Raw genomic sequence first — 20968 nt, 5'->3', positions numbered from 1 at the left:
CGTGTTTACCAGGGTTTCCTGGGCTCTCCAGTTTCCTCCCACTCTGAAGGACATACTGATAGGGAATGTAGATTGAGCCGCAATGTGGACAGTGATTATCACATCTGTAAAGCACTGTGGAATTAATGGCTCTATAATGAATAAATATTATTATTTCTGTCCAAAATATTTCTGTACCTAACTGTATCTGTGAAAAATGCATGACATATGGATGGTAACTCGTATATTTGATCCAGTTTTTACGCACCCATTGACTTATAATGGGCGAGTCTGATTCAGAATGTGGATCAAAGTAGTGCATGCTTTGTTTTTCGTTTTTTAAACAAAGGCCATTGGTCAGTGTGATGTCTGTATTCTATTAGTTCTGCTTATGGATTGCATTTGTCTGAACGGAGCCCTAAGGCTGTGGTACCACATAGCATTGGGAATATGTGTTGTGAGAGTCTGAAGTGCAGTTTCTAAGGAGCCTCTTCCTCATTAGAAATGAATTGCAAACAGCTTACCTATTGTTAAGGGCCCCACGATTAGCACTAACCACACAGCCTTATACTAATAAGTAAACCATCTCCATTCCTGTTGATGCAGTGGAGGACGTTGCTCCCCTGCAGCCAAGTGTCCTATTTGAGCTACAGGTTCTCCAAATGCTGCATGGGTCCCCAGACAGTCACCTACTCTCCTGTTAGAATGGGCTTACTGGTTCTCATTCCACAGCCAGCCAGCCATGGTGCAACATAGAGGATATAAAAAGCAAACAGTGAATCACTTTTAATAAAGCACAGTTTCAATTAATGAGGTGTGGTGCAACATCACTTTAGAAAAAAATACATGCCTGTAAGTAAAAGGAAAAAGTCCCTGAAGGTGTCCATATCCATGTCTTAAGGCCCAGTCACACTAAACAACTTACCAGCGATCCCAACAACGATACAACCTGATAGGGATCGCTGGTAAGTTGCTAGGAGGTTGCTGGTGAGATGTCACACAGGCAGATCTCACCAGTGACCAGCCCCCAGCGCCGCGTGGAAGCGATGCTGCGCTTGGTAACTAAGGTAAATATCGGGTATCCAACCCGATATTTACCTTGGTTACCAGCGCACACCGCTTAGCGCTGGCTCCCTGCACACCTAGCCACAGTACAGATCGGGTTAATTACCCGATGTGTACTCTGCTACGTGTGCAGGCAGCAGGAGCCGGCTTCTGCGGACGCTGGTAACCACGGTAAACATCGGGTAACCAAGAAGCCCTTCCCTTGGTTACCCGATATTTACCTTCGTTAACAGCGTCTGCCGCTCTCACACTGCCAGTGCCGGCTCCCTGTTCCCTGCACTCCTAGCCAGAGTACACATCGGGTTAATTACCCGATGTGTAGTCTGGCTATGTGTGCAGGGAGCCGGCACTGACAGCTGAGAGCGGCGGACGCTTGTAACGAAGGTAAATATCGGGTAACCAAGGGAAGGGCTTCTTGGTTTCCCGATGTTTACCTTGGTAACCAGCGTCCGCAGAAGCCGGCTCCTGCTGCCTGCACATTTAGTTGTTGCTCTGTCGCTGTCACACACAGCGATGTGTGCTTCACAGCAGGAGAGCAACAACTAAAAAATGGCCCAGGACATTCCGCAACAACCAGCGACCTCACAGCAGGGGCCAGGTTGTTGCTGGATGTCACACACAGCAACATCGCTAGCAACGTCACAAAAGTTGTTCCTTAGCAGCGATGTTGCTAGCGATGTTGCTTAGGCTACTTTCACACATCAGTTTTCTGCATTCAGGCACAATCCTTTTTTTTTTTTTTTTTTTCCTGATCCAAAGGATCCGGCAAAAAAACGTAAAACCGTATCCACCGTTATGCCGGATGCGTACAAAACCGGATACGGTGGATACAGTTTGCATCCGTTTTTGCATCCGGTTTGTCCTTTTTTTTTTTTTTTTTTTTTTTTTTTTTTTTTTTTTTTGAAGGATCAGCTTTTTTAATTAATCTGGTGCATGCGCAGTTTACAAAAACGGATCCGGTAGCCGCATCCATTTTTTACCACATTGCGCCGGATCCGGCGTCCATAGGCTTTCATTGTAAAACACGCCGGTGTGGTTTTTTTTTTGCCGGACAAAAAACGTTGCAAGACACGTTGGCTCCGGCCGCCGCTTTGATAAATTTTGCCGCATCCGGAAAAAAACGGATGCAACGCAAAGCCATCAGGTACAATCCGGTTACAATGCAAGTCTATGGGGATAAACCGGATGCGGTACCGGATCCGGTTTACCCGTTTTTTTCCGGATTGTACCTGATGGCAAAAACCGGATGTGTGAAAGTAGCCTTAGTGTGACGTGGCCTTTAGTTTGTTAGCAGAGGTATCTTTATGGATTCTTTGAATGACCCTTTGTCCAACTTGAAGGGTTTTTTCACAAGTCCGTTATCACCTATCTACATCACTGGTAATGTGCTTTTTTGGGCAGAGTCCTCACCAATCATCATCGTTGTACGGCATTGTGACGAGAAGCTTTAGCATTGCATTACTACTCTTGAGGCTGACCAAAATGCTCCATTCACCATGAGTGGGTCTGATGGGAACAGCAGAGTGCTGTTCATGGTGCTCCATTCAAAGTTCTCCTTACTGCAGTTATGTGACGAGGAACAACTGGGGCTTAAGGTCACCTTTTGTAGGTTCCACAGGTGGCACCAGCAATGGGACCTAGAGTGATCCATCATTCAGCATTGAGTAACTGTCTGTACATGGAACTCCATGCAAAGTTCTCCTTACTGCAGCTATGAGATGAACTACTGGAACACCAGCAATGGGACCTAGAGTGATCCAACACTTTTTTACATTGAGGAATGATTAAAAAAACTGATGCATCAGTACATGGGAACGTGTACGCACCCCATAAAACTTGTTCACAATCTTGATCCTTGACATGAAATTGGATAATAAATGTCAAACCTAGCCCTATCCTTACTTTTGACTGTTGTGTATCAGTGTTCCCAATGACAATCAATCAGAAATCAGCTTTCATTTTCCTAGGTTAGAAATGAAATCCAGTGATCCAGTTGGCTTCTATGGGCAGCGCTCACTGCCCTCAAAGCTATTAGGCTCAGTCTGTGATCCTGGCCTTGCTACCTATGCTCTATTCCAGGTAGCACACCTGCTTGGTTAATGGGACCCTGCGTACTCTTGTTCGTGAATATAAAGTTACTTGACCAATCCTCCTTTCAAATATACACATGGTAATTACACTGGGTAATATAAACCTAATTTTAAGTCCTTGTGTTACTGATGCCCAATCAACAATTGTTCAATATTCTGAAATGATGGAATAGAAACCGTGACATCTAATAGAGAGAGCCCCCCCTCCCCCCAAATCCTTTGCACATAGTCGATGGGTTGCCATGTCAGCCCAGTGCCCTGTGTATATGCCTATATAGATATAACTAGAAGGTGGCCCGATTCTACGCATCGGAAATTCTGGAATTTACGTATTGTGTAGTTAATGTATGATTTTTGATACATATATATATATATATATATATATATATATATATATATATATATATATATATGTATATATGTATATATATGTATGTATGTTGTGTGTAGTTACCAAGTGTTTGTGTAGGGGCTGTACATGTTCTGGGTGTGGCGGGGGGTGAGAGTGGTGTTGTATGTGTGTTGCGTGTGTTGCGTTGTTTGTGGAGCGCTGTGTCTGTAGCGTTTGTGTGTGTGTGTTGCGCGGTTTGTGTGGGGTGTGTGTGTGTGTGTTTTGGGGGGAGGTATGTTTTGTGCAATGTGTGTGTTGTGCGGTATGTGCGTATATTTGTGTGTTGGGTGTTGTGTGTGTGTGTGTGTGTGTGTGTGTGTGTGCAGCGTTGTCCGTTTGTGTGGGTGTCTGTGTAGGGCGGTGTTTGTGGTTCCCAGTGCGTGCGTGTGTGTGTGTGTGGGGGGAGGTGTGCACCCCCCATCGTGCTCCATCCCCCATGCTGCGCACCCCCCATCGTGCTCCATTCCCCATGCTGCGTACTCCCCATCGTGCTCCATCCCCTTTGCTGCGCATTCCCCATCGTGCTCCATCCGCCATGCTGCGCACTCCCAAACGTGCTCCATCCGCCATGCTGCGCACTCCCAAACGTGCTCCATCCGCCATGCTGCGCACTCCCAAACGTGCTCCATCCGCCATGCTGCGCACTCCCAAAGGTGCTCCATCCGCCATGCTGCGCACTCCCAAAGGTGCTCCATCCGCCATGCTGCGCACTCCCAAAGGTGCTCCATCCGCCATGCTGCGCACTCCCAAAGGTGCTCCATCCGCCATGCTGCGCACTCCCAAAGGTGCTCCATCCGCCATGCTGCGCACTCCCAAAGGTGCTCCATCCGCCATGCTGCGCACTCCCAAAGGTGCTCCATCCGCCATGCTGCGCACTCCCAAAGGTGCTCCATCCGCCATGCTGCGCACTCCCAAAGGTGCTCCATCCGCCATGCTGCGCACTCCCAAAGGTGCTCCATCCGCCATGCTGCGCACTCCCAAAGGTGCTCCATCCGCCATGCTGCGCACTCCCAAAGGTGCTCCATCCGCCATGCTGCGCACTCCCAAAGGTGCTCCATCCGCCATGCTGCGCACTCCCAAAGGTGCTCCATCCGCCATGCTGCGCACTCCCAAAGGTGCTCCATCCGCCATGCTGCGCACTCCCAAAGGTGCTCCATCCGCCATGCTGCGCACTCCCAAAGGTGCTCCATCCGCCATGCTGCGCACTCCCAAAGGTGCTCCATCCGCCATGCTGCGCACTCCCAAAGGTGCTCCATCCGCCATGCTGCGCACTCCCAAAGGTGCTCCATCCGCCATGCTGCGCACTCCCAAAGGTGCTCCATCCGCCATGCTGCGCACTCCCAAAGGTGCTCCATCCGCCATGCTGCGCACTCCCAAAGGTGCTTCATCCGCCATGCTGCGCACTCCCAAACGTGCTCCATCCGCCATGCTGCGCACTCCCAAACGTGCTCCATCCGCCATGCTGCGCACTCCCAAACGTGCTCCATCCGCCATGCTGCGCACTCCCAAACGTGCTCCATCCGCCATGCTGCGCACTCCCAAACGTGCTCCATCCGCCATGCTGCGCACTCCCAAACGTGCTCCATCCGCCATGCTGCGCACTCCCAAACGTGCTCCATCCGCCATGCTGCGCACTCCCAAACGTGCTCCATCCGCCATGCTGCGCACTCCCAAACGTGCTCCATCCGCCATGCTGCGCACTCCCAAACGTGCTCCATCCGCCATGCTGCGCACTCCCAAACGTGCTCCATCCGCCATGCTGCGCACTCCCAAACGTGCTCCATCCGCCATGCTGCGCACTCCCAAACGTGCTCCATCCGCCATGCTGCGCACTCCCCATCGTGCTCCATCCCCCATGCTGCGCACTCCCCATCGTGCTCCATCCCCCATGCTGCGCACTCCCCATCGTGCTCCATCCGCCATGCTGCGCACTCCCAAACGTGCTCCATCCGCCATGCTGCGCACTCCCCATCGTGCTGCATCCCCCATGCTGCGCACTCCCCATCGTGCTCCATCCCCCATGCTGCGCACTCCATCTCCCATGCTGTGCACCCCCCATCATGCTCCACAGTCACACACCCGATCGCATACACGCACACACCCGATCGCATACACGCACACACCCGATCGCATACACGCACACACCCGATCGCATACACGCACACACCCGATCGCATACACGCACACACATTGACGATATTGCACATACGCGCTCACACTCACAACATCCATAGATACCACATGCTTCTGGCCATGTGATCCTCCGGCAGGTCCTGGAAGGTCACTGCACAGTATCGCCGCCGAGAAGCAAGCGATATCCCAGGATGTTGTGAGTGTGTGGATGCGATGTGAGGTGTGTGTGAGAGTGAGTGTGATCTGATGTGTGCGTGTGTGTATGTTCCGCCGCTGCAGGACCTTGATGCGCTGATAACTATGCTACCATGGTTACCAGCGTATCCCGTCCCCCGCTCGCACGGGAGCCCACACCAGCGTACGCCGGCAACCCCAGCAATGCGAGGGTATGTGTCGGCTGGGTTGGCGGCGTATGCTGATGTGGGCTCCCGGGGGTACAGTACTCACCTGGGAGTCGTGGCTCCGTGTCGGTTTGGGGAATGTGTGCGGGGGCGGGGCCAGAGCGAGCGCGCAATGCGTGAGGGGGGTGGGGCGTGGTCGAGTTGCCAATGCGTGCAGGGTGCCGGGGCGAGAGGCCAATCCGTGTGGGGGCGGAGCCTGGGCGAGTGGCCAATCCGTGCGGGGGGCGGGGCCATGGCGAGCCCAGCGGCCAATCCGCTTTGTGTCACCGTAAGGACACAATTTTGGAGCAAGACAGACAGACAGACAGACTAAGGCAATTATATAGATAAGCTGCATCCAGCCCTTTTTAAATTCTGTATAGTGTCTGCCATTACTATCTCTTGTAGGGTTTGCACAGTTCACTCCTGTTGTACTAACATTTGCAGTTGTCTCGTCATGGTGCTTCATCTTCCACCTCACAAACAGCCATTGTGGGAGGAGGGGCAGTACAGCAGATCTGACAGCACTGCAAATGTGTTTGCATTGAAACAAGGCTCAACTCTGCTGTATTGTGTTTTTTACAATTGGGCATGGTGCTAGCACTATGAGAGGATAGTGCTGCTTAATGTTTGTAATAAGACCATGCTCACTGCTTCCTCGCGGTGTGGGCTCTAGCCACGCAGTGTATGATGAGAGCAAAGTGTCAGTTATTACATGTCTCACACTGGTAACTCCCTCTTTTACTTAAAATAAGCTCTGAAGGCAAATTTTCATGCAGATCTGTGTGGGGTTTTTTTTTGTTTTGTTTATAGCTCCTTTCCTAGATTCCCTGTCATTGCTGCTGTCCAGCAGTGGAAGCCAAACATGCAGTGCTTTCATAGTCTTCAATAGCGTTTTTAAAATGGCCATTAACTCTGGAGTACACTTAAAGGGGTATTCCCATTTAATACATTTCTAATTAGAGGTATTTGCTATTAATATTATTATTATTACTTTTTTTTATATAATAATAATAATAATAATAATAATAATAATATCACGCCTAGTACATGTTGGGATAGTATCTTGGAGACTGGAATACCCCTTTAACTCTGGATGTGACCAGATTCCATTCCTCTGCGCTTTTTCAATGCTGCCTCTTATAGCCACATTGGAGCGTGCACACTTTGAACCAGCTGCACAATTCTGCCGCTGTCCGAGCTGTCAATCAAGCAGAGAGCTGGGAGGTTGGGCAGTTGTGCATGGCTGAAAATCGCCAAGTAATCTGGAAAACTCTAACTTTTTTGAAACCTGAATAAACCTTTAGGGTACATGCATACATGGTGCGTTTTACTCGCGCTTTTGAACTAGCGTATTTTTGCTTAAAAGATGCAGCATTTTACAGTACAAGCACAGTGGATGGGATTAATGGTAATCTCATGTACTTTGTGCTTCTTTTTTCCACTGCGCAAACTGACCCGCGGTGCGTTTTTCCAAGCCGCAGCATGTCAATTTATCTTGTGGGTATGCGGAGTCTGTCTGTGCTGAATTTCCCCATAGACTTGCATTAGATGTAAAAAACACATATGCATTTTTAGTGCATAGAAATGCATCAAAAACGCATGTAATCCACACTTAAGAATTTCAGTACCAGGACTTTCAAAAACAAAGCTGCTATATTACATGCGTGACGGAGCAAACAGAGACAAAAATACAGCGTCAGAAATGCATACAATAACGGAATGAAAAAGCGTAAGCAAACTAAGGTGCAGACATTCTCAACAAATGCTGATCGTGGGAATGTAGCATCAAGATTTCCAATTACAGGGGCGCGACTGTCCCTTGATGTTTACTTTGGAGGAATGAAGCTTCTTTTCCCCAGTATGACATGAATTACATTCCGGATATTCCCTGTGGAGTTGATAGGCCAGTACCTTTATGTTGATAGGTTTGTAGTTCTTCCATAGACAGGTACACTAGGATGTAGATATACATTTAGATGGGTTCCACAAGCTCTATGGGCTGCTTGGCTCTTTCAGATCAATAAGCAGCCTTTACAATAACACATGGTTTTGTTGTTTCCCCTCCAATTTTTTTGGGGCTCCCACTGACTTGAGCACTCCTGTAAGCATTACCTGTGCTAACCATAGAGCCTGCAATCCTTAAAGGGGTTTTCAGTGACTGATACAGCTCCATACATTGTGTTGTGGCCCTGAATGGTACAGCTTGCTCTCTCCAATTTACTTGTGTGGGAGAGCGTGCAGTACCATTCACAGCCACTATAAGGCCGGTTTCAGACGTCCGTGTTTAATCAGGTACCAGTCGCACACATGGTTATGGTCACGCGTGTGTCACACGTGTGATATCCATGTTTGCATACGTGTGACACGTACTGGGTAAAACGCGTATCTCTGCAATGAAAAGATGTTCTATATTTACCTGTATCCAGCGATGCGGTCTTCGGCTCTGCTGCCTCCCGCTCCTAACCCCTGCTCATTATTTTCATTGATTATTCACTGCCCGAGGATCTGGAAGCCGGAGCATCGCGGGGACAGCGCCGGACAGCACAGCCGAGGACAGCACCGCCAGGACATCGCCGGTGACAGGTGAGTAGACAGCAGTTTGTGCAGGGACATCCAGGGAGTCATCAGAGTTCCCAATGAACTCTCATGAACCCCTGGAAGTCACCATCATGACACTCGCTGTAGCGCAGTTGTCGCAGGGGTGTCATCAGGAGGTAATCTGAGTTCATTGGGAAATCCGATGACCTCCTGGACGTCCCTGCACACACACACTGCTGGCAGGATACTCACCTGTCACTAGCAATGTCCCCAGCGATGCTGTCTCCAGCGCTGTTACCGCGATGCCCCTGCTCCCAGCTGGTCACTGCAATAGTCAATGAAAATAATGAGCGGGGGTCAGGAGCGGGAGGCAGCAGAGACGGAGACATTGCTAGGAGGAGGTAAATATAGAAAATCTTTTTATTTAAAAACCCATGTTTTCTCCGGTCCGTGTGACACTGATGTCACACTGATCACATTAGTGTGCGGTCTATGTGACACCCATGCTGCCGGAGAAAAAACGGACACATGTCCGTGTGAAATAGCGGGGCCACACAATCTGTGTGAAAACGCTGTCGTGTGAGTACACAATAGGCTAACATGGACACATGTGTCATCCGTGTTAAAAACTGATGTCACACATACCTAAAACACGGACATCTGAAACCAGCCTCAATGTGTCAGGCAGTGGTCCTTCAGGGGCATTGTGAATACAGATGAGCGGACCTGTGTAAGTTCGGGTTCTGCAGGCTCAGCCGGACTTGGACTTGATCTGGACCTCATTGGAAGTCACTGATTGGCCACTTCAAATCTCCGCTCACATATAGCTGTAAACGGATCACTTCCGGGGTGGGAGGTATGGTTGTTAATTGTTTTTTATTTTGTGCACACTATGTCCAATATTACTAATTTTACCTCCCACGTGAGCCATGTAAGATTGGGCCAAGCACTGAGCGTACCTGAGCAGATCAATCATCGCTTGAGTGGTTTGCATACGTAAAGCACCCAAACTCAAATACTGATTTTAAATTTTTTTTCTTTTTTTGTAAAGGCTGTGTTTGATAAAAACACCGAACTTTAAAGTTCAGATCTGCTCATCTCTACTTGTGACCCCTTCAGTTAGCTGATTAGTGAAGGGTTTCACGAGACAGACCCCAAATGAGTTTGTGTTGCTGATGGACATTTTGTCTAAGGGTACTTTCACATTTGCGTTTTTTTCCTTCTGTCACAATCCGCCCTTTTGGAAAACAGTGAAATTCGCTAACGGATTCCGCTGTTTCCCATAGACTTGTATGGATGACGGATTGTGCCAAAAGTACCTGCGTTGCTTCCGCTGGGCGACGCTGTGTTGCTTCCGCTGGGTGGAAGAAACGCAGCATGTAACTTTTTTTGAGCAGCAGAATCCTTAGGAATTCACTGCGCATGCTCTCTCTGGCTCCCTGCACCCGTAACCAGGGTACACATCGGGTAACCAAACAAAGTGCTTTGCCTAGTTACCCGATATTTACCCTGGCTATGTGTGGAGGGAGCCCGACACTTCCCCGCTTGGCTACACCCCCTCCCGCACTCCGCTCCGCATGTACACACGCATACACACTCACACACTCACCTGTCCTCAGCGCCATGGCCCCGCCCGGCTCCACCCACCCCGCACTTCGCCCCCGCACACATTCTCGGCGGCCGAACGATCAGCTGATCAGCCGGCGACCGGCTGCTGTGAGCGATCAGCTGAGCGCCCGGCAGCTGGGTGATCAGCTGATCGTTCACAATAGTCTGCCGCTGGTAAAACTGTTAAAAAAAAAAAAAAAAAAAAAAAAAAAAAAGCTGATTATGTTGTTTTGTACCATCCGTTGTGCCACTATATGCAACACATCCGTTGCATCCGTCACACAACGCAATGCAACGGATGCCGTTCTACGCAAGTGTGAAACTAGCCTAAGACCCTCATTCACACATGGGTTTTTGGGTAGTGAAAGACTTTGTTTGGAAATGCTAGAAGGATCTGTACAAAGTCTCTCTTGGTTTTCCGTACTTTTATGAATATGCGATTTACTTAGAAAGAGAGACTGTGTTTTTGCTTAAATGTGTTGTCACTGATGTTAGCACATATTTTCCACTAGGGGAATCTGTTACACTGACCATGACAAATGTGCTATGCCTTCTCGTAGATTCTGCGTGTTGTATTTGTCAGGAGCCTAAACCGTTGTGTAATCAAGAGGAAAGGTTGTGCAATGGATGCCTGACCGGTTTATAAATACTACTCCTGTAGTGACGCTTATACTAAACTTCTACTTTTTGCTTAAATGATTTTAATCCCTTCCAATTTTGTAACATGATCTTTAGCATTCAATAGTGTTTACCATTAAGAGGGTTGTCCACTACCCCGACAAAGCCTTCTCATAGTGTTTGGCCAGGCTAAAATGAAAACGTATACTCCCCTCCAATGCCAGCCATGTCGGCACTTGCTCTCTCGGGGCTCATATTGTAACATCATGTGAGCGAGCCGTGCACCCAATCAGACCCGGCTTCACTCTCTTGACTTCAGACGTGGCAGAGATCAGCCAGCCGCAGCTCTGACGTCCTCTCGATGTTGGATTCATCTGAAGGCGGGGAGAATGAATCCGGCACTGATTGAGTGAAGGGCTCGCATGATGTAACAACATCACGTAAACACCAGGAGCGCGAGTGCCGACCACTGCTGGAACGGTCCCATCACTGCCAGACTAGGTGTCTTGTCTGGATAAAAGCAGTATAACCCCGCCGCTACCACTGATTGGCAGTTTTCTAAGCAATTAAAGTGTACACAGAAAGCTGACAGTCAGTGGTCGGTGCTGGATTATACACAGCTCTGTATTCCAGCTGATGCAATACATCTATAACGGAGAAAGCTGGGATTCTATGAAACTATAGCAAGCAATCCCGTAAGTGATGATCACTGGAATCAGGATATCTGCCTCTATATCGTGCAACTCTGGGCAAATGGCAAAAACCTCCTGACAAGATTCCCTTTAACCCAGTCACGAAATTTGAAATACAATAGCGTCATGATTGGGAGGGGGTTCCCACAGAATGATGTAAATGTACGTCATTGTGATCATGCGGGCACAGGAACTACCCCTGGTTGTTTAACCCCCTAAACATTGTAATTAATAGGGATCGCAGCATTTAGGAGGCAGTGAGATGGAGTACGCTCCCTCTCCCATGCTATCAGGACCCCCACAACGTGATCACAGGTGCCCGATCTTTGCCATGTCAACCCAAAGTTATCAAACTGATCTCCACGTCATCCTCCATCTTTTGTAAGCCTGTTAGACCATGCCAGGAGAATGTCCGTCCTGCCATGACAGGTATAATATAACGCAATGTTTGTGCATTGCAGTATATTATACTGGCAATCAGAAAAATGAAAGTTAATGTCCCCTAATACCGACAAAGGAAAAAAAAAATTGTTGAAATATTAAACACCCCCCCCCCCCCCCTTGCTCTTTTGGCAATCCAGGGGTCTTGCAAATGTGACATGATGTCTGCAGTCTGTTTCAGTCAAAATGGCGCTGCTTCCCTTCCGAGCCCTGCCGTGCGCCCAAACAGTAAATTTCCTCCACATGTGGGGTATCAGTGTACTCAGGAGAAATTGCACAACAAATTATATGTGCATTTTCTCGTTACCCTTATAAAAATGCCAAATCTAGGGCTAAAGTAACATTTTTGTGAGGGAAAAGTAAAATTTTCATTTTTTTTTTCCTTCCAAATTGCTTTTGCTCCTATAAACATTCTGAAGAGTTAATACACTTCTTATTGGATGTGGTTTTGAGCAGTTTCAGGAGTGCAGTTTTTAGAATGGTGTCACGTTTGGGTGTTTTCTGTCACCTAGGTTTCTCAAAGTCGCTTCAGAGGTGATGTGGTCGATAAAATAGAAATGGTTTTGTAAATTTTGTTGGAAAAATGAGAATTTGCTGATAAAGTTTTAACCGTTCTAACTTCAAAAACAACAAAAATGTTTAAAAAATGGTGCTGAGAGGTAAAGTAGACATGTGGGAAATGTTATTTCTTAACTGTTTTTTTTGTGACATATCTCTTTGGTTTAAAGGCATAAAAAAGTTTGAAAATTTGTGACATTTTCTTAATTTTCACACATAAATTATTGGAATAATATGGAATAAACACAATTAGTCTTGATGGGATTAAAAAATAAAGAAGCTCTTTTTATTGTGAGGTACAGATGTGAAATTTCATGGCTTTGTCTGTTATTTTAATGGCAACTTTGTAGGAGAGGATTCTACTGTCACAGTCCTGGTCACTGTTGCTGTCACTGGAGGTGCACTTCGTCGCTTTTCCCACAGTCCTGGTCACTGTTGCTGTCACTGGAGGTGCACTTTGTTGCTTTTCCCACAGTCCTGGTCACTGTTGCTGTCACTGGAGCAGCACTTTGTCGCTTTTCCCACAGTCCTGTTCACTGTTGCTGTCACTGGAGGTGCACTTTGTTTCTTTTCCCACAGTTCTGTTCACTGTTGCTGTCACTGGAGGTGCACTTTGTCGCTTTTCCCACAGTCCTGTTCACTGTTGCTGTCACTGGAGGTGCACTTTGTCGCTTTTCCCACAGTCCTGTTCACTGTTGCTGTCACTGGAGGTGCACTTTGTCGCTTTTCCCACAGTCCTGTTCACTGTTGCTGTCACTGGAGGTGCACTTTGTCGCTTTTCCCACAGTCCTGTTCACTGTTGCTGTCACTGGAGCTGCACTTTGTATTGAGAAACATACAACTTTTCAATATACAGGAATTTAAAACACTTGTGGGGTTCTAACTGATTGCTGGGATCTCTAGGCCCATAAGGATTGAGGTCATGTGTCTCCCACCTTGCATGTCACAAGGCACTGAACCATACCCTCTGACCATCTTGCAGACAATGCGGTCAACAGCAAAAAAATCATGGGCCTTATGTAACAAAACTGTCTAATGGTAAGATTGATTTTTTTTTTTTTTTGCCCATAGTTTCTCTTTAATTTCTTAAACTGATCTGCAAATATGGATGCAGATTTCTGACTAGCCGTCCTGGGCCATAACCACGGTTTTAAAACTATTTAAAGGGAACCTGACAGCTTCCCCATGTCTTCCAAACCTCCCAATGTTTTTATTCCACTCTTTTATAGATTCATATAAGCCCCTTTCGTTGTCTTCTTGCTTAGGCTCTCTCCTCTACAGTCCATCCTTAATGCTGCAGCCAGGGTCACCTATCTGCCTTACCGATACTCGGATGCGTCTGCTCTGTGCCAGTCATTGCACTGGCTGCCCATATATCACAGAATCCAATTTAAATTGCTTGTTCTCACCCACAAAGCTCTCCACAGTGCGGCACCCCCATACTTCTCCACCCTGCTCTCTGTCTCTTACCTGTTCCCTACGCTCTGCAAACAACATTCGACTAACATCCACACTAATTCGAACCTCCCACTCCCGGCTCCAAGACTTCTCGCGAGCCTCACCAATCCTCTGGAATGCTCTACTCCCAAGAAACTAGGGCGATTCACAACTTACTCAGCTTCAGACGCTCCCTAAAAACATATCTTTTTAGGGTGGCCTGTCACACTCCCTAATCAAATAAAATTCACATAGTCCAAGATTAGATTGGCTGACTGGTTCAGATAGCATTCATCTATCCCTCATTTCTTTGAAATGGCTGGATTATCGTTGTAAATAAGTACTTGTACCTTGTCATCCCATCCGTCTCCCCCCCCCCCCCCCCCATTGTAGATTGTAAGCTCTCACGAGCAGGGTTGTGTTTTTTTGCTCTAATTATTGTATTTTCTATAACTGTTACTTGTTTGTATATGAGCCTCTGAATTGTAAAGCGCTGCCGAATATGTAGGAGCTGTAGAAATAAAGATTTATTATCAAATTTCCCTAAAATGTTTTTTATAAGTTTGCCAGGGAGGGATAGGCTAATTAGCGAGTGACTAGTCATGGGGACCCATAGCAGAAATGCTAATTGTGCCCACCCCTTCAAGCCCCTTAACAAAAAAATAAATAAATATTCAGTGGACTCACCAAAGATCATATTACACAACTTTGCAGTACTTCAAAATATTTTTCCTTCTATTGAAGCCCCTATATTCCCCCTTTCATTGCACCTATAAAGTTTGATGCTAACAAAAGTGCCCCATGTAGACCCTTTCATGCCTTCACCGTTAATTCCTCCACATTGCCCTCCACACACAGTATGTAAGATGCCAATACAGTTGAATGTGCGATGGTGGGCAGGGGGGGCCCAGTACCTGAGCTTACTCATAGGCCTCACACCGGCCTTGCGGTGTGCCGCTAATTACAGTATACCACTGCATGGGGCCGTGTGTTCCTCCACACTAATCCGGTGTGTATGAGTAACATGATTTGCACGAGCCACGTCACTTCCAGCTCTTTACAGATCTCTGCCTTTGACAAAGTGCAGTAAGCCAGTTGTACATACTCTTAATCGGCACACTGTATGCCCAGTGAGGCATTGGTGATATAGGACACAGCCAACCACAAAAATTGTAGCGGCGGAGGTAACGGCTAGCTGAGTCTTGCATCACAACTGCTTCCCTAAGTGTGCACAGTGCGCCGATGAAGCCCGGGCGTGTATTCACAGCTTAATGTGCTTTGTCAGGATGGCGCCGCTCTTGCTAGTCATGTTACTTACGCCTACAGCAGGTCACATTGGTCAAAAGACACACAACGCCCCCATAACAAGTCAGCCGCTAATAGTCTCATCCCTGGCCAAGTTTGAAAAATGCTTTTAGGGAAATGTACAGAGCAACAAGCTACCACAAGGAGCTTGTTTGAGTCAATAGGTGGGGGGGTGCGGGTTGGACATGGACATGGACTCTATAACAGGGTTCCCCAACTCCAGTCCTCAAGGCCCACCAACAGTGCATGTTTTCAGGATTTCCTTAGCATTGCACTGCTGTTGGAACCAGCACCTGGGCCTGTGCAATACTAAGGAAATCCCAAAAACCTGCACTGTTGGTGGGCCTTGAGGACTGGAGTTGGGGACCTCTGCTCTATAAGATTCCCTTTAATAAATTCTAGGGTGTTCTCATATGGCATGGAGTTGCCTCTCACCAAACATTTCTTGAATGCACTCACAGTATCCTCACCTTTGCTCATTTTTTGGTTCTTCTTCCCAGGTTCTGCCTGTGACGCAGGCTTTGGATGGAGAGCCTGTGATTCCGTTGTCCTCTCTTGTGTATCTCTACTCTTCAATGCATGTATACTTTTCTCGATACTAAAAAGAAGCGGCGGGTTAGAAAGTCTTTGGAGAAGAAGAAAGCCCATTCAGAACGTCTGGAAGAGCCTGACTTTGAGATGCCTCAGGTGAGTTTTTCTGGCTATACAAACTTAGAGCCATAAGCTATTCTGCAAAGCCGGCATCATTATAATGGAGGGTTTTCTTAATGGATTATTCTCTTTCCGATTGTGATCTGTGACTTTGTACTATAGTCTTGTATCTGTTTTTTTTCTAACCCGCTCTCATCTATTACATGATTGTTATTTTGTGCTTGTATCATTGTCACTCTCCTTATATTGTTTTTATTTTTCTCATAGCCAAGTGTAAGTGGAATGGATCCTCCTTTTGGGGACGCTTTCCACAGTCCAGCATTTGCTGAGCAGACTTTGATGAGCACAGAACTTTTGGCCACCAGCTCTGACCCAGACTTCATGTATGAATTGGTAAGCCACAGTCACTAACAGCCCACGGACTGCTATAATTTGTTGGCTCGTAAAGCCATTTTAGATGTTCCAGTTTTCATTTTTGTGTTTTCCTCCCCTTCTTCCGAGAGACATAACGTTTTTATTTTTCCGTCAATATAGCCATATGAGAGCTTGCATTTTGCGGGACAAGTTGTACTTTTTAATAACACCATTCATTTTAACATATAGTGTACTGGACAGCAAGGAAAAAAAAATCGAAATGTGGATAAATTGTGAAATTTCCACAGTGGTTTTTTTTTTTTTTGGTTTTTTTTTTTGTTTTTTTTTTTTTTTTAAAATTCACCATGGTAATGGTAAAACTGACTTGTCATTATGATTGGTACGAATTCATAGATATCATATCAACATGTATTGTTTTACTTTTTATTGGTTAAATAAAAAATTCTGACGATTGTCCAAATAAAGAATTCCGTTTTTGTCACGATTTTCAGAGACCCATATCATTCTCATGATTTTGGGATCTGGGGCTCAGTGATGGCTTATTTTTTCTGTCTTGAGCAGGCATTTGGAATTATTAAATTTTTGCGTAGATGCAACATATTGATCGCCTGTTATTGCATTTTAATGCAATGTTGCGGTGAGCAAAAAAAACGTAATTTTGGTGTTTGGATTTTTTTTGCTCGCTACACTGTGTACTGATCAGATTAATTGATTTAATCGGGCATTTCTGAATTCGGAGATACCAAATATGTGTATATTTTTTTTATTTTTTTTACATTTTATTTCATTGTTTTATCTTCAGTGGGGCAAAAGGGGGTGACTTCAACTTTTTAGGGTTTTTTGTTTTATTTTTCATATTTTTTTAAAAATATATTTTTTTTTCTTTTTTTTTTTTTTATATTTCCCCAGTCCCTCTAGGGAACTTTTACTGACTGTAAACTGTGATTGCTTCTCCTGATTAGAGCGATGCTGCAGCATCGCTCTGATCAGGTAAAATGCTGTGTTCCTGTGAGTGGCTGCGCTTTGGTGGCTCTCACAAGAAGTGACTCATGACAGCGTCAGAGATAATCATCTGACCCCCACGCTGTCATGGTAACACATCGGTGTCCCTTGATTGCCACGGGGGCGGCGGGGATCAGTGCTATCCCCCTGTGGCGCTTTAAATCGTGCCGTTAGAGTTTGACAGAGTGATCTAAGAGTTGGCTCACAACCATCTCTCAGAGCTGAATGTGGCTCTCAAGGCTAGAAGGGTTGGGGACCTCTGCTCTAGACTGACAGATTTTGCTGTACTACTATGCATAGGGAGAAACCTGTCTCCCAGCTGCTGATAGGGCGAGCCCGCATAATTGAAATCCTTGCTGCATACAGTGACAAATGCACATTTGTAACATATGATTTCTGGAAAACATGATTTCACATACACAATACTACCCATAAAGTGGACAGCACTTTTTTTTTTTTTTTTTTTGCACATTTTGTCAACCCAAGGTTGGCTCACAAGTTATGTGTTTTTATTATGGAAATACACTATTTGGTAAGCCATAGTCTTACAATTTTTTTTTTTTGTTTTAATCGTGTCCCCAGGATCGAGAGTTGGGTTATCAACAGAGCCCAACGGATAATTTTCTAATGCTGGAAGACTGCAAAGATTTGGAATCCTTGGACTCCTTGGCTGACATCCTGGGGAACAGTCCATCCCTATCTTCTCACTGGGAGCAGTGGGACACTTACTGTGAGGATCTAACAAAGTATACAAAGCTTACAAGTTGCGATATTTGGGGAACCAAGGAGGTGGACTATCTTGGCTTGGATGACTTTTCGAGTCCCTATCAAGATGAGGAGGTCATTAGTAAAACCCCCACACTTGCTCAGCTTAACAGCGAGGATTCACAGTCAGTGGTCGATTCCTTTTGTTACACAGAAGGCTTATTAGCAGCTAGAGCTACATTTCTTCCAGGAAAGAAAGTATCCTCTGGAAGGATTACTGTGCCGGTTAGCGCATCTAAGACTTCTCCACCTGACATGCCATCGGTTGAGTGCTCCCTAAAAGCTGTCAAGGCAGCTGCAAGTCCACAGATGGCAGCAAAGACTAATATTTCTTGTGAGGAGAAGGTCAACCTCCATGTGGAATGCAAGGACTATGTGAAGAAAGCAAAGGTAAAGATCAGCACGGTACTGCCAACACGACCGACAAGCACAGTTGTTGCACTAGACGCAGCAAAGGAGAACACATGTTTTTGTGGAGCAATGGCCAAAAAGCAGGAAAGGACAATTGGGGAAACTTCATTAGGCCGGAAAAGCTGCGCTATCTTGCCTTTTAGAGAGACTCAAAAGCTATTTTGCCCTCCTCAGAATGTGGTGACCATTGGCGCCGTTGAAGGGAATGTTACTGTATCGGCATCTGTATCTGACCCCTCACAAAAGAAGGAGGAGCACAACTACTCACTTTTTGTCTCAGAGGGGCTTACAGAAATGGTAAAGACTGAGGGTCCACAAGATGAAGAAGATGAAGATGAGGAGGTTGATTTGGATGAAGAAGATCATGATGAGGGTTTTGGTAGTGAGCATGAACTATCTGAAAATGAAGAAGAAGAGGAGGAGGAAGAGGAAGAGGAAGAAGAAGAGGAAGAAGACTTTGAGGATGATAAAGATGATATTAGTGACACCTTCTCTGAACCAGGTAATTGAATGCATAAAGCGATCTGTTCTATTTCAGTCTGAACATTAATATGCCAGCTTCACATGCCACAGGTTTTATATGGTGATTGTCCGGGTGCTCAGACCCATACTGATGATCATTGCTATAACCTTGTGGCTGGTATTAGCTCAGGTATTCTTGAAAGCCAGAGTAGAGCAGTGTATGGACTCATACAGTCTATGAGCGGGTACTCCTCTAACTCTGACTTTCCGTTGTTCAGATGAACAAAGCCGCAAGGTCATAGAGAAGGGTGAACAGTGCTTCTTCCTTTTTGGTTCAGAAATCTCCACACAGGTTTTTTCACTACTAATAATTTTTATGATGAGTCATGAAGTGGGCTACAATTAAATCCTATCGACACCTTTGGTAAATAGTTTGGTCCTTCTTCATCACAGCTTTTTTGCCAAGTAAGCGTGTAAAAGCTTTGAAAGATCACAACATTTCAAAAATTTTTTGATGCTTTGGTGTTTTCATGCCAAAGGAGCAGGGTGTGATGCCACAGTTAATCTAATTAATGAGTTGTGGTATTGCTTTTGTCAGCAATCTCACTCCAGTCCCTGACTGGAGTAAGATTTCTGGCATAGCTCCCAGAGGTGCACACCACTCATCAGAAGCTGTGGCATCCACAACTTCATGAATCTGTAGCTTCTGACTTCATATAGCGCCTCAACAAGAGCATTGAGAAAATGGCCTCTATTGAAGAATCTTTGCCATAGTCTTGATGGTATCAAAGTTGTTTCATTTCAGAGGCTTTATGTTATACCTGTTACCTTGCAGTGTAGAAAATGATAGGTTTTACTAACCATTTAATACATATTGCCCACTATTAAATATCCGGAAAGCCAAAGAACTAGTTAAAGGAAAAGCATGGGTAGCAGTCAGAACACTGGGGCCTAAAAGCCCCTCTGCTACATTTGGAGACACCAGCATTATTAATGACTAGATTTTCCATTGAGCCCAGAAGTTAGGAACCTGCTTTTCAGGAAATCTTACATTGAAGACTGTGTCAAAATCTAATGGATTTTTACAGGACCCCTAATTTTGAGATTAAGATTTCATAACATGGTTTTTACTTTAGGTTATGAAAATGATTCAGTTGACGACTTAAAAGGGATTACGGCAGTGTCTACAAGGAAAAGAGGAAAACGGCGGTACTTTTGGGAATACAGCGAGCAGCTCATGCCTTCTGAGCAAGAAGCAATGCTGAGACCATCTGAGTGGAACAGAGACACTCTGCCCAGTAATATGTATCAGAAAAATGGCTTGCATCATGGTAGGTAGTACGATTGGTCAAATAATAGTGCCTGCAATCATCTGCTATAGATTAGTTGTAATGTGTTGGCTTCTGCTATTTTAATTAGCTACCAGTGATTGCTTGACATCTTATCAGAAAGTCGTTACAAACTTAAAAAAAAATGTTATTGTTAAAGGTGGACTTGAAATATCTGTAGTATAGATACGAAAATTAATTACAATTAAATGTAGTGTCCCAGCAGAACATTGGTGGTTTATCATCAGGGTGTGCAACAAATGTCCAATAAGTTAAAGAAATTGACAACCGTGCTAAGAATCCAGCATACCACTTTATCATCTGCAGACTCATGGTGAGCTCCTCATGATCAGTGGTGGCTGAACTGGAGCGTCACTTTGCTGTTTCCACTTTATTCTACTGATAACACATAGGTCTTATTTTCTGGCATATACAAGTGCTTGTCAATAAATTAGAATATCATCAAAAAGTTATTGTTTCAGTAATTCAATACAAAAAGTGAAACACCTGTACTATATAGTGTCATTAGAAAAAGCGATTTATTTCAAGTGTTTACTTCTGCAAATGTTGATGATTATGGCTTACAGCCAATGAAAACCCAAAAGTCGTCATCTCAGAAAATTAGCATAATTAACAGAAAACAGGCTTCCTAAGTGTTTAAAATGATCCCTTAGTCTGGTTCAGTAGGCTACACAATCAAGGGGAAGACTGCTGACTTGACAGATGTCCAGAAGGC

General features: G+C 45.7%; 1 protein-coding gene across 1 annotated transcript in view; it reads left to right on the top strand.

The window, feature by feature from the left end:
* The window catches only part of CREBRF (CREB3 regulatory factor), a 38290-nt gene that overhangs the window by 10445 nt on the left and 6877 nt on the right, over positions 1-20968 (top strand). The window contains exons 2-5 of the mRNA XM_075344616.1: positions 15739-15925; positions 16157-16282; positions 17849-18944; positions 20041-20235. Coding sequence (XP_075200731.1) covers positions 15818-15925; positions 16157-16282; positions 17849-18944; positions 20041-20235 — 1525 coding nt within the window. The 5' untranslated portion in view covers positions 15739-15817. The remainder of the gene's footprint in view (positions 1-15738; positions 15926-16156; positions 16283-17848; positions 18945-20040; positions 20236-20968) is intronic.

The sequence above is a fragment of the Anomaloglossus baeobatrachus genome, chromosome 4 (assembly GCF_048569485.1).
Source record: "Anomaloglossus baeobatrachus isolate aAnoBae1 chromosome 4, aAnoBae1.hap1, whole genome shotgun sequence".
Taxonomy (NCBI): domain Eukaryota; kingdom Metazoa; phylum Chordata; class Amphibia; order Anura; family Aromobatidae; genus Anomaloglossus; species Anomaloglossus baeobatrachus.
This window is presented reverse-complemented; position numbering and strand designations above follow the sequence as displayed.